This window comes from Gymnogyps californianus, chromosome 14 (assembly GCF_018139145.2).
Source record: "Gymnogyps californianus isolate 813 chromosome 14, ASM1813914v2, whole genome shotgun sequence".
NCBI classification, from domain to species: domain Eukaryota; kingdom Metazoa; phylum Chordata; class Aves; order Accipitriformes; family Cathartidae; genus Gymnogyps; species Gymnogyps californianus.
In genome coordinates this window covers 9,149,228-9,161,783 of record NC_059484.1, presented here as the reverse complement: position 1 = coordinate 9,161,783, position 12,556 = coordinate 9,149,228, and the positions used below count along the sequence as shown (strand labels likewise).

Genomic DNA, 12,556 nt, shown 5'->3' with positions numbered 1-12,556 from the left:
TATTAGTGGGGAGACTTACTAGGTTTTAAATATCTATCAGTAAGTAATGATTAGGCAGTCGGCAATCTGATTATATGACACAAATTCCAGCTACAGTTTTGAACCAGGCCACAAATCTGCCATGCCCTTTTCAGCCGGAAAAGCATCTGATCTCGTACAGCTCCCAGGTGCTTAGGTGGAGGAACAGAGAGGCAGCAGGGGAAGGGGCTGAGCCAGGGCAAATGGAGCCCATCCACGAGGGCTGCGAGACGCGACATGTAGCTGTGGAGTTATCCCTATCGGCACTCACCTGGGCAAGGAAACTAACACGGGAATTCCAGAATTCAGGTCCGAGAGCATTAAGAAAAATAACGGAGCAGATGGCCATGGCACAGCCTGAGGGATGCATTGTCCTTTATTAATCTTTACAAACCCTCTAGAAATATGGTAATTTATTTTGCCACTGTTGCTGCCAATAACGCTCCACACACGCCGACCCACACGGGGACCATGAAGGAGTGCTCTATCTCCGTTTGGCAACATACGTTTGTTTGTATTACTAGCTAAATTTATCCAGTTCCAATTAACTGTTCTCTTTAGCATTTTTCTCAGTGTAATTATCTCAACACCAGCAGGCCGTTGTTTTTCTAGTAAGAATTTAATTTTGTTAGATATAATCATTTTAGGACATTTTTTTTTTCCGGACTGGCGATGCATAACTTTGTTTTATTTGGCATAGTGAGAGACCATAGCTTATTTGCTCAGTGGGAAAAAGGAAAAGAGAAAGAGCTGTTCTCTCCAAAAAAATGTAGAAATCTGGTTATGCAGATACCAGAATCTGGTTTCACTGAAATATCAGCAAAGCCAGTAGCACTGTTTTAATTTCACACAGGCACAAATAAATGGAGATCCTAGCTCCTTAGACTTCATCACTTCGTCAGGGTTCAGCTGAAGACTCTGGCCCAGTCTGGATTCACTGAGGGAGAGGAGTGTGCAAAACCACGCTCACATTTGGGTTTTGTGGAGCGTGCCAGAGTCGAGCTCCAAAAAGACAAAGCAGGGGATTTTCCAAACTAGCCAAATCCTTATATATAACTTGCGTCCTGCGAGAAGAAGCAGCATCTCTCTTCTGAAATAAATGTCCCAGTTGCCCACAAGAGTTTTCCATCAGTGCAGTTCAGTGTCTTCAGCCTCTGAGCTGGCTGCCTGGGGAGGCAGCCCCCGGGAGCCCCTCTGCCGGGCTCAGCCTCCCCCCGGCTGTCGGGTTAAGAGCAGAGTCCCCTGTGGTGGCAGCTAGTGGAGTCTGGCTGTCTCCTGTTGCGTTTCTTTGGCCTCTCTTTCCTTAGGAACTCACAAACAAATCATTCCCCCTTTGGAGTTTAAGGCATGGTTCAGCAGACACATACAGGCACAGAGCCTGTATGGGCATGGTTGTTGCACCCCAATTTTGGGAGAGAGCTGATAGCACCCACAGTTTTCCCACCCTCTTGTCTTCTTTTTTCTAGATTATTTAAGGGGGGTAAAAAATTATTCAGCATAAGTGTTCAGTAAATTTTCCTTGGCTCATTTTGGCCCCAGCGATGATAAAGCATATGGTATGTATATAATTTTATACATGCACATGACACCAAATGTTTTTAAATGTGGGCCACCCACAGAACCAGTCTGTTTAGTAAAGGTGGGTGTGTATTTGTCTGTCTGTGATATCTGAGGAGCTTCTTGCAGGGTAATGTCTACATATCCGTAGCTCAAACAAAATTGTATTGCAAACCAGGGAGGTATACTTTAATTTTTCTCCAAGGGCAAGGACATATCTAATGCAGCTAAGTAATTATATTTCTGTAATGGCCAGAAGGCAAGGAAAGAGCAGCGGTGTGGTTACAGCATCACTGATCCTGAGGCAGGAGCTGAGGTCTCCAGGACTGTTCTCTGGAGATGTGCCCAGGGCAGCTTTTGCACTGCCGTGGGCTTGAGGAGGCGCTTGGATGTTCAGGCTGATGGGTGGCCAGATGTGCTGGCTCCTGTATCACTGCTTGCTTCTCTTTAACCACAGAAACTGGTGTATGTTAATGTTATTGGCCTAGCTGGTTATCTAGATTCTTGGACCTTTGATTTCAGTCTTGACCAGAGATCCTGGTCACAAATGGAGTCTCATTGTGTTGGTGCTTGATGAGTATGCAGACAGTTACTACCACAAATAGCCGTCCTTGCCGTGGACCACAGCTAAATTATGCTGCTGTCAGATCTAGGTCACCAGTGTGTTGAAATGCAATGCTGTTTCTCAGTCTCAGTCTTTCCTTTCTTGTCTGCAAGAACCTAGAAGCTATAAACTTGTAATAACTACAGGTGTCGTCACTTAAAAGTTGATGTGCTTTTCAAGAACCTTTTTTTTGATTTTTTTTTCCTGGAGGAAAGGCAGGGTATGATACAAGAAGTGTGCATATATGTGTGTGCATGTATGCGTAGGATTTTTCATACAGGCAAATGGCAATAACAAACACCCATGATTTACAACACTTACATTTCCACGAAAGCCTAGGGCCAACACAGCAGATTCAGCATTCAGTTGCACAAGGCAAGAATATAGCTGAGGTTCATTTTCTGTCTATTTTCTCTTTGGCTTCACAGCTTCCCTCTCATCTGCCATCTCCTGTCTTCACATATACACAAGTTTAACATTAGGCAAGCTGTCCATGATCCTGCTGCTAAGGAATGTGATATTATGTATTCTCTACCCAAAGTGCTGAAGGCTGTTAGGTACAAATGTGTTGCTGATGTACAGTTCATCAGGCATTTATATCTGCTTTCTGGTTTTATGTATAGCACGGACTGTAAAGAGGAGCTCACCGGCAGGCAAAGCGCCAATCCTGTTGGGAAAGGATAAAACATTTTGCTCTTACAGCTCATGGACACTGTGTTTATGAGTGACTGCGGCAGCTCCTGCTGGTGATGTGTGTAGGAATATGGAGGAAATTGCTCCGCAGACTGGGGCACTGGGTCACTGAACCTTGAGTGTTTTTTATAGCTTTCATGAACATAATAGGGGTGCACCTGCATCCCCTTGGAGATGCTGGGAGAGTGTTCGTAACAGAAGAGGTCCACTTTTGGGAATTGATCCACTTGGCACTAATTGGTGTCCCCCACATCCATATAACTGGAACTTCCACTGGAAGACCAGGGAGCATCACATTCATGTTCCTTGAGACACGGTCTGGCCACTGCACTGTTTGACAGAGCCACCGAGTGGCACTGGGCAGGTCACAAATCCTCGGTAGCTGGACATATCTGCAGTGGCCATAAGAGCCGTAAGTAAGGCCATAGGAGCTATGGATTTCTTCTTTTGAGCCATCTGTAAAATGTTAGCACTAGATTCACTCATGTGGCAAATGTCTGATATGGGAAAGGAAAAGTATTATAATAACCTTTGCTTTATGGAGCTACTTGGAAGATCTACAGCTCCAGGAAGGGATTCTTCTATTTCCCCTTCAGTGAAGAATGTCATAACAGAGGCGGAGGAGAGGATGTGTTTCACATCATCTGCTCTGCTGTAGGTAACAGGGAAGTTAACATTTTCAAGGAACTGCAGAAACATGGGTCTTGACTGATGATAGTAAGAATTAATATTTAATTAAACTAGGACATCGTATTAATCATGTGTATGTATTACATTTTATATTCATCCATCACACTGTCATACCAGTACATAATAGATATTCTTTATGAGCACAGGAAAACAGCTTTAGCTTGAAAGGAAGCAGAAATGTAGAATAAGAAAATGTCTTTATTTCAGCTTTTGACTAAAACTATTGATAATCCTAGAGATATAATTACTTTTTTCTCAGTGAATAAATAGCTGCTTAAATGCCCAAACCATCACATACGTCAAATCACCAGCTACTGCAAAAATTGGTAGGACTTCAGTGACTTCTGTTAGCATACACAGATTTCTATTATCTGACTTTCAGGGCCATTGAATGGAAATCTTGCTGAGCTATGGAAAAGTAGACAGCGTGCTTCTCTGCCTCCCTCGCCATCAGCAAATTTGTCACCCACACTCCTTGTGTAACCTTGTTACCGATAATGGTGTAGGGCAGGAGGAACCCAACTTGACTTTCTGAACACAAGGGAAGTCATGGTAGCAGCAGTTAGCAAAAAAAAATATATATATAATCTTTTGACATGTAAGTGGAGGAAAATTGCTGTTGAATCACTGGGAGGGAAGAAATATTAGAGCTTAAGATGTCATTTTTACAGGCATAATTTTTACTCTAATGGCCTTTAGTAGCATGTACAAGTCAGTGTAATGTTGTCAGCTGCAGCAGAGATAGAAGTACAGAAATGTAATAACTCAAACTGCTTCGAAGAATTCTTTTCCTGCTGTAGTTAATTAGCAATGTACCGTGGTTTTCCTTTTCTGTTTGCTTATTCAACTTGTGAAATGGTAGCTGGTGTCTTGGCTGTTCTTTCCCATTTATTTATTGAATTTCTTCCTTTGCCCTTTCTGCAAATAAATGTAGTCTCTTGTGACTTGCAGTAACTTGCCATCAGGCATGTCACAGGAATCCTTTGATGTCCAGCACTGGGTAGCACTTTCCAGTAGGTGTCTCTCAGATAGTAAACAATTAAATATGCCAGATAGATCTCCCTTGTGTTTAGAGTCAGAAGAGCAGTTGCACGTAATGCCAAGAGAAGCACCATCTGTCCTAATAAGCAGTCAAAAACATTACCGAAAATACCTGTTTGAATTCAAAGGTCAGTTTATTTCCTGGGGGAAGGAAATCTGGAGAGCAGGGGGAAATCCAAATGCAATAAGCTCTAGCAACACAGGACAAGGTTACGCAAACACACTGTGGCTGTCATGAGGAGGATGGTTATCCTAGGAACAAAGGAAATATTTATTCTATCCTCTGAAATCATTAAGATATTGAAATCTGACCGTGATGGTCCCCACTGTCTGATAGACTCAGGAAAATGTAGGTTGGAAGGGACCTCTGGAGGTCTCTGATCCAGCCCTCCTCTCAAAACAGGGCCAAACTCAAACTTAAATCCATCTTCCTTTAATTAGGTCACACAGGGCCTTACCCAGTTGAGTTTTGCGTATGTTCAAGGCTGGATACCCTCACTTGTTCAACTTGTGATCCAATGAAGGCAAGCTCCAAAACTAAGTAAATCCTGTTCCTGTAAATTATTCAGCTTCTCCTTCTCCCTCGTGGGAGGGATGTGAGGGCCATGTTAGTGGGGACGGGAATCAGACCCACTGACTGCCATGGCTGTCAGCATGAGCTCCACGAGAGGAGCATTTCACCCTACGCTCTAAAAGAACAGTTACTGGCAAATATACCATTTCTTTGAAAGTTAAACTTTTCAGAGGAACAGGCTGATTTTCATGCACACACGAAACCAGAAGAGAATGTAGAAATGATCAAATTGAAATAGTTGAATGCTTGTTTCAACATTTTTCCCCTGTGACATTTTGAATCTTATTTCAAAAAGACTTTAAAAAAATGTTTTCTTTTGACACTTTGATATTATTTCAACCCTTTGTGTGGAATATATCATCTGATCTTATCAAAATAAAGCAATTCAGTTGACTCCACATGACTTAAAAAAAAAAAGTCTTAAAAAATTCGGAAAGTCTTAGGTTTTTGTGCCTATTTAGCACAAAACTTTCGGTTCCCACTCAAATCTTGATGAAATAAATTGCGCACCTCAAGGACATCTCTCTAATACATACACATAAACTGTGTGTATGTGTGCATTCACGTATGTCTTATTTTAATGTGCTGCTGGCACTTAGAAATTCTCACAGGCACCTCCTCAGGTTAGTGGTCCAGCTTTAGTGTGTGTTTGCTAATTTAATGTCTCTAATTCATGATTCTGCTGACCTCATAAAATCGACTTTTAGGCATTCAGCAGTGAGGCTCTCTCTACATACACATTATACTTTGATGTATAGGTTTTGTTGACTCAAAAATATCTCTGACAGAGATCATTCATTCCCTTTGTAAATAGTTATTGAAACTGTGGCTACTTCTTCAATGCAGTGCTCATATCCTGTGGGCACCATATTGCATAATTTCTGTGCTTACCAAATCCGGAAACTATATCTACCAGATGATCATTATTCATTCACTGAGAAAATGCATTCATCAGGCACATAGCTGAATGATATATTTATTTAGAAGACCTGAGAATTTATGGGCACTTCTTGTGTCTCTGGACCCCAGTTCCCTGTTGCAGCTGTGGGCACATCAGTACTGGCCTGTTTCTACAAAGTGTGCTAAAATCCCAAAATCTAAAGATCAAAAATATTTCATTGCGACCCTGAGACAGACTGTCAGGTCAGGACCACCAAAAATCTGCAATAGGATGATATGGTTGCTGATCTGCTATGCTTACGGGCATATATTAATTTCAGAGCAAAGAGATTTCCAGTTTTAGGTTTGATACACCTTCCTGGTGTAGAAATCTGCTGGCAGGTGGGTAGCACAGGGACCAGACAAACAGAAGAGTTGATGTCTTATCTCTTTGAGAAGACATTTTTAGTTCATAGCTAGTTGTTATTTTGAGAGCAAGGACCTGTTGTACTATGAATATGTTGGATGGGTCAGGAGGAGAAAGGAGAGCATAAGGCACGTCCCCTTGATGGTGAAAAGACTAAAAGCCCTGTGCAGACATTTGCCCTGTCCTTGTGGCAGAAGGTTTAAGCCCAGCCAGACAAGAGGCTGATTCCTGGGAGGTAGAAAGGGAGCTTGGTTATGGAAAAACACACTTCATTTTACTGACATTTTCACAGCTTTGAAACACTTTGTTAATTTGCAATAACAGCTTTTGCAGTCTTGTCAAAATAAATGTCCATTGCAGTTAGGAAAACCCCAACATTTACTCAGTTATGGCTAAATGGAAGGAAGGTGTACTCATTCATCACGGTAAGGAGGGTGCAGACAGCTTTGTGACTAAGTGCAGAGGGAGAGGAGGGCTGAATACGAAGTCACTCCCTTGCTCTGCAACCTCAGACAGACCACAGCATTAATCTGTGCCTCATTTTCCCTAGCTGGAAAACAGAAAATACTGGCTTTCCCCTGCAAGGCACTATGAAACCTTATTTACTCATGCTGTGAAAATATCCTGAGCTCCTTGTGTGAGAGGCAGTCAATGGAAATAGGCTATAGGCTCATTTTTTTCTCTATTTTGAAAGGCAGGAGAAACAAGCTGGAGAAAATGCTTTACAGTTTTATTTTTAGAAGACTTGGAAGTCTCCTTTGATAACAGTTGTTCTCTTGCTTTTCTCCTTGCAGGTATTATGCTATCTGCTGCCAGCCTCTGGTTTACAGGAACAAGATGACTCCATTGCGCATTGCTGTAATGCTTGGAGGGTGCTGGGTAATCCCAACATTTATTTCTTTCCTCCCTATCATGCAAGGCTGGAATAGCATTGGCATCATTGATCTGGTGAGTAGCTTAGGAGGCACACCAACCTGGTATCAAATATATTTGGTGCTGTATATTCTTCTTTGAAAAGCAGTATTCAGAGAAAAGAAGGCAAGAGAGGCTGAAGGAGAAACTTCTTGTTATCGATGCAGAGGGGCTGCTGAATTTCTGGAGGATGTCTTTAAGGGGGTTCGAAATGACTCTGTCCTGGAAGGACTGTCACAAATACAGTGGTGGCTCTGGGAGAGGATTTTACCCACGTCTACGAATCAGTTCAGTGAGTAGTCCTTTGAAAACACGCCAGGCCCCAGCTGGCTCCTGACGGGCACCTCAGGAGTCCTCGGTTCCCCTTGGCCTCTGCAGCTCTTGAGGAAGTGCTGGCCACTGCTGGCTCAGCCCGAGGGTCCCTCCTTGCCATGCTAGTGGTGTTTGGAGAGCCAGGAAACCCAGACTTCCCCAGAATGGATGGTGCTTTGGGCCAGTCCCATCAATATCCCCTGTCTTGGTGTGAGCCTTGAAGGCGGGGAGAAGGTGAAGTTCCCCTGTGCAAGTCATTTCAGCAGGAGTCAATTTTCCCCACCGCAGTCTGGCTTCACTTGCAGGATCCCATCTGCAGGACAAGGAGTTAAGAGCTGCAAATCTGCTCTCCTTCCAATGTAGGGAAGCAGGAATTAAAAATGGCAAACTGTGAAAACACCTTATTTAGAAGAGCTTGTTTAAAGAGATGTGGCATTTTCTATGCCAAGTCTCAGTCAAGGAGCTATGAATACTTTTTGGCTCATGGAGAATAACAGGTGCAAGCTGCCAAGCCTCTAGACAAGGCAATAAAGCCAAAATTGCTTCCAGACAAGCACCTTTGGGACATGCAGCTGGTAGAAAAGGGAGGTGCATTTTGTTTACTTAACAAATCATGTCAGGCATCTGATTTCTTCCACCGATTTCTTGCCCCCACCTTTTCAGAAAAGACTCAACACCCAGCTGTCTGTACCCGCTTTTCTAAACACCAGTGCAAGCCCTGCCCTTCCTTGTAACTTGCTGGCATTGACCGTGCTGATTTCAGTAGCTGCATGCTGAGGGGTAGTGCAGGGTTCAAACACCACCGAGTGAAAATGCTTCATAGTTTACTTTAGAGGCCCAATTAAATAATTTTGATATTCTAGTTTTAAATAGGAGACGGGGTTATTCTCTTGCTGGAAAAAACACCAGAAATTATGGTCCTGATGGACCTGCAGTGACATTGTTTTGTAGAAGAATAGCTTCAGAGAAATCCTGTCTGTCCCAGTTATGCCCCTTGCTCCCCAAACTCACATGCAAGACCCCTTTCTTCCTCTGCTGTCTGTTTCCATCACAAGTCATTGACCAGATCTCAGCCTATGGACTCAACCTGCAGACTTCTGCCTGGGCTGCTGCCCACAGGCCCTGTGCCTGGGAAGCTCAGTGTCACCCCCAGCCTGGAGCTGCCCCCGAGATGCTGCAGCGCAGTCCCTTCCCTGTCCATCTGGTCCTTCTCTAATATCCTGTGGGACTCGGATGGGTGAAACTTGTGCATCCTTGGTGTAAAACCACGCCCTGATGAACAAATCGGTGAGCACTGAAAAAAAGCATGGCACAAAGTGAAGTTATTCCCCTTCGCTGTGTCTGAACTGGGGAGTTAGGCTGATTTTCACTGGCTAGGATGCCAGAGCTGCAACGTGGGCTGGTCCTGCAGACCTGGGGACCAGCAGGGCCGGAGAGCCCATGGTGTAAGCACAGGCAGGAGAGGCAGCAGTGAGTAAGGCAGGTACCACGGATGGGAGAGGGGAGGAAGGAGAGAGAATTGGCAAGCGGTGGTGAGGTGTCCTGGCAAACAGACTGCTGGTATCGGAGGAGCAGTGCTGAACTTCTTTCCTTCTTTGTCCTTGTCTTTCCTCCCCCTGCCCCAGATTCAGCAAAGGCAGTTCAACAAGGCTTCCAACTCCACTTACTGCATATTCATGGTCAACAAGCCATATGCCATTACCTGCTCCGTGGTGGCCTTCTACATCCCCTTCCTCCTGATGGTGCTGGCCTACTACCGCATCTACGTCACGGCCAGGGAGCACGCCCGCCAGATCCGGGTGCTGCAGCGTGCGGGGGCCCCCACCGACGGCCGGCAGCACCACCCGGACCAGCACAGCACGCACCGCATGAAGACTGAGACCAAAGCTGCCAAGACCCTGTGCATCATCATGGGGTGCTTCTGCCTGTGCTGGGCCCCCTTCTTTATCACAAACATAGTGGACCCTTTCATAAACTACACGGTGCCGGGAAAGCTGTGGACAGCTTTCCTGTGGCTGGGCTACATCAATTCAGGGTTGAACCCTTTCCTCTACGCCTTCCTGAACAAGTCTTTCAGACGTGCCTTCCTCATCATCCTGTGCTGTGGTGATGAGCGATACCGAAGGCCTTCCATCTTGGGGCAGACGGTCCCCTGTTCCACCACCACAATAAATGGATCAACTCATGTACTAAGGTGAGTGTTTCTTGGATGGTGCAAAATGCCTGGAGTCACTAGAAAGAGTACTTCTCTAGAGTTTTCGTAAAGGATTGGTTTCGTTTTGCATTTGAAATATCTGATGGATTAACTGTTTAAAAAGGGAGGGGGCAAGAGAAGCGTCCAGAAATCCTTAGGGTGCTCAAAAAAACCTGGGTTTGTAGATAACATATAATTGTTGGCATGCCCAGTTTCTCCAGAGGTTTGTTCAAGAAAGAGTTGGGAGAACGCAGAAGTCGTGTATACATTTTGGCAAACCCTACTGTTTGGTCTGAGAGGAACAACTTGACCCCACGGAGAGCACCTTGAGGGAGGCTGCTTACCCCATCTTCTCTAGCAAAGGGATCATGACCCCCATTGCCCCTTCTCAGGTTCTGCCTTTGTAGCCCCACCAGCCACTGCCGCATCTTCTGAACTAATGAAAGGCAAAGGATGAACTTCCCCAAATGTCTTGACCCTGCTGGGGCACTTCAATGGCTCTCTGGGAGGAGGGATACTCGGCATTGTGTTTTAGCAGCTCAGAAAATGCTGGGGTCTCTGCCTTTCACTGTAACCCAGTCAAAGCCTGCCCCTGTGCAAGGCAGCGGCACCCACCTCTGCAGGAGCCCTGGGAGCTGAGCATGCCTCACACGGGCTACAGGACGTAGTCCTGCTGGTTGGCAGTTCGGGGTCCCAGTGAATTTGAACCCCACACCTCACACACCCCACCCTTCACTGAGTACCACAATGTGTTCATTGCAAGAGAGAGCGTGTGGGCTGTGCACTGTGGGGGTACAGAGGGCTTTGGAGGGCTCTGTGGTATGAGACACCCTCTGCTGTCTTCTCACCAAGCAGAGAGGTGGGAGGCAGAGCACGTGAGGAAGGCAGGGAAGAACAATTATCTATCTCCCATAATATCAGAACTGCAATCTCTGAAAAAAACCATAGGTGTTTCTATGCAACTGGCTAGAGGAGACTTGGTTCTTTTGGTAGATGGATTCATGGCTCTTCACATGCAGATGAGGACTTGGTAACCATATATGTGTTCAGAGCTGAACCCATCTGGAGACTAAATCAGACAGTGAACACTTCCCAGCTGAGTATGATCTGCTGGTTTGCCCCAAGCTCCCTTCTGCCATGATCGCTGAAGTTTTGGAAAGAGTCCTGAGTCGTATAATGGATGGGAGATGGGGCAGGGCTTGTCACAACCTTGAGACCTCTCAAGCTTTTTAAGTCAGGAAGGACATTACAACGTATTTATCTTCTGCTGATTAAAAACTGTTTGGGGGCTATGGTCCCAGAGCCCTCTGTCTGTGATAGATGCGTGCCACACTCAGCCTGTATTTCTATTGGAGCTGTGCTCCTGGGGACAAGCCAGATGCTCCTCTGCTGCGGTTAAGAGGCTTGAGAGAGCAGCCCTTGCTGGACGCAGCACACCATCCCGCAGCAAGCGAGCTGGTACCTCTGGCTGGGGAGCTGCAGGGGCGAATGCTGGAAAGGCATCCTTGCACAGGGAGAAGGGGAGGGAGGGCTCGCTCCCATCCCTGGTTAACTGGGGCAGCTCTGTGCTCTCACCACGGGGCCAGCCTGGTGGCCTAAATACAAAGAAAGAGAGAGTGGTGTCTATTTTGGCTAGTAAGTACAGCAACAAGATACCTTTTGTTAAGTGTACAAGGCAGAGAGACGACAGGGAGCCTCGCTTAGGTGTGGGTTTGAGATGTGGAGGGCAGGGAGCACGTCAGCCCAAAAGGTGAATTCCTTCAGTCTGTGCTGACGTTTGACCTCCAAGTGTTGCAGATGGCAATGCCGGTGCCTCCTCATGTCTCCAAGTTGTCTCGCTGCTTTTGCACTAAGTTATTTTGCTGTGAGACCTCATCATCCTGTCTGTGTGCCCTGTGGGACAGGCAGGCTCAGGCCAGCACTGCCCTGGGGATGCTGGGCGGTGGAGATGGGCTCCCGAGAGAGCAAGCGGCCAGGGAGGCTCTGCAAACCTCCAGGGGACTGACTGCTCGGGGTTTCCTTCATGCTGTGCCGAGTGTCCCTGAGCTGACAAAGTCCTCATTTTGAGACTCTTTTTAAACATATCGATGTCCCTGTGATGGCCAAAGCAAATGTGAAGAGTCACCTCCCCTCCAAAGCGAGGGGTGGCCATGGTCTTGGCCATCCCAGCCAACTGGGAAGGCTCTGGTGGGCTGCAGTAAGTGGTGGATCCCACCATGGAGCTGAGCTCAGGCTTTCCTCATTTCCAGCTTCTCCCTCCCACTTGTACCACTCTGCTCCCACATACAAGTTATGCATGGAAATGTATAACAATCCTGTCAATCTAGATGTGACAACCATTGCAAAAGGTCCCATAAGAACCGAACCTGCACAGAGCATCTTGTCCACTTCTAGCTTTTATGAGTACTTTTATGGATAAGAGCACATTGCCTCTCTTCAACATGCTGCAAGTGCAAGTCAGATTATCTCCTGCTTTTCCGTATCACTCCAGCTCTGCAGAAGGCACTCAATTCCTGCTGCTGCATCCCCTCCTCCTTCCATGTGCCAGAGGGATGTGGCTCTGCACATCAGCACTTCAGAGAGCAATTATTTTCTGTTTTCCTCAGCTTTGTAACTGATGAGAAAAGCGTGACTTCTTTCCCTGGTGCAGATTAT

At 45.9% G+C, this 12,556-nt stretch overlaps 1 protein-coding gene across 2 annotated transcripts in view; it reads left to right on the top strand.

Annotated features, from left to right (window-relative positions):
- HTR4 (5-hydroxytryptamine receptor 4) overlaps nucleotides 1-12,556 on the top strand; it is a 110,460-nt gene that overhangs the window by 43,930 nt on the left and 53,974 nt on the right. For both annotated transcript variants that reach the window (XM_050905343.1, XM_050905344.1), the window contains 2 exons: nucleotides 7,278-7,431; nucleotides 9,333-9,901. In XM_050905343.1, coding sequence (XP_050761300.1) covers nucleotides 7,278-7,431; nucleotides 9,333-9,901 — 723 coding nt within the window. The remainder of the gene's footprint in view (nucleotides 1-7,277; nucleotides 7,432-9,332; nucleotides 9,902-12,556) is intronic.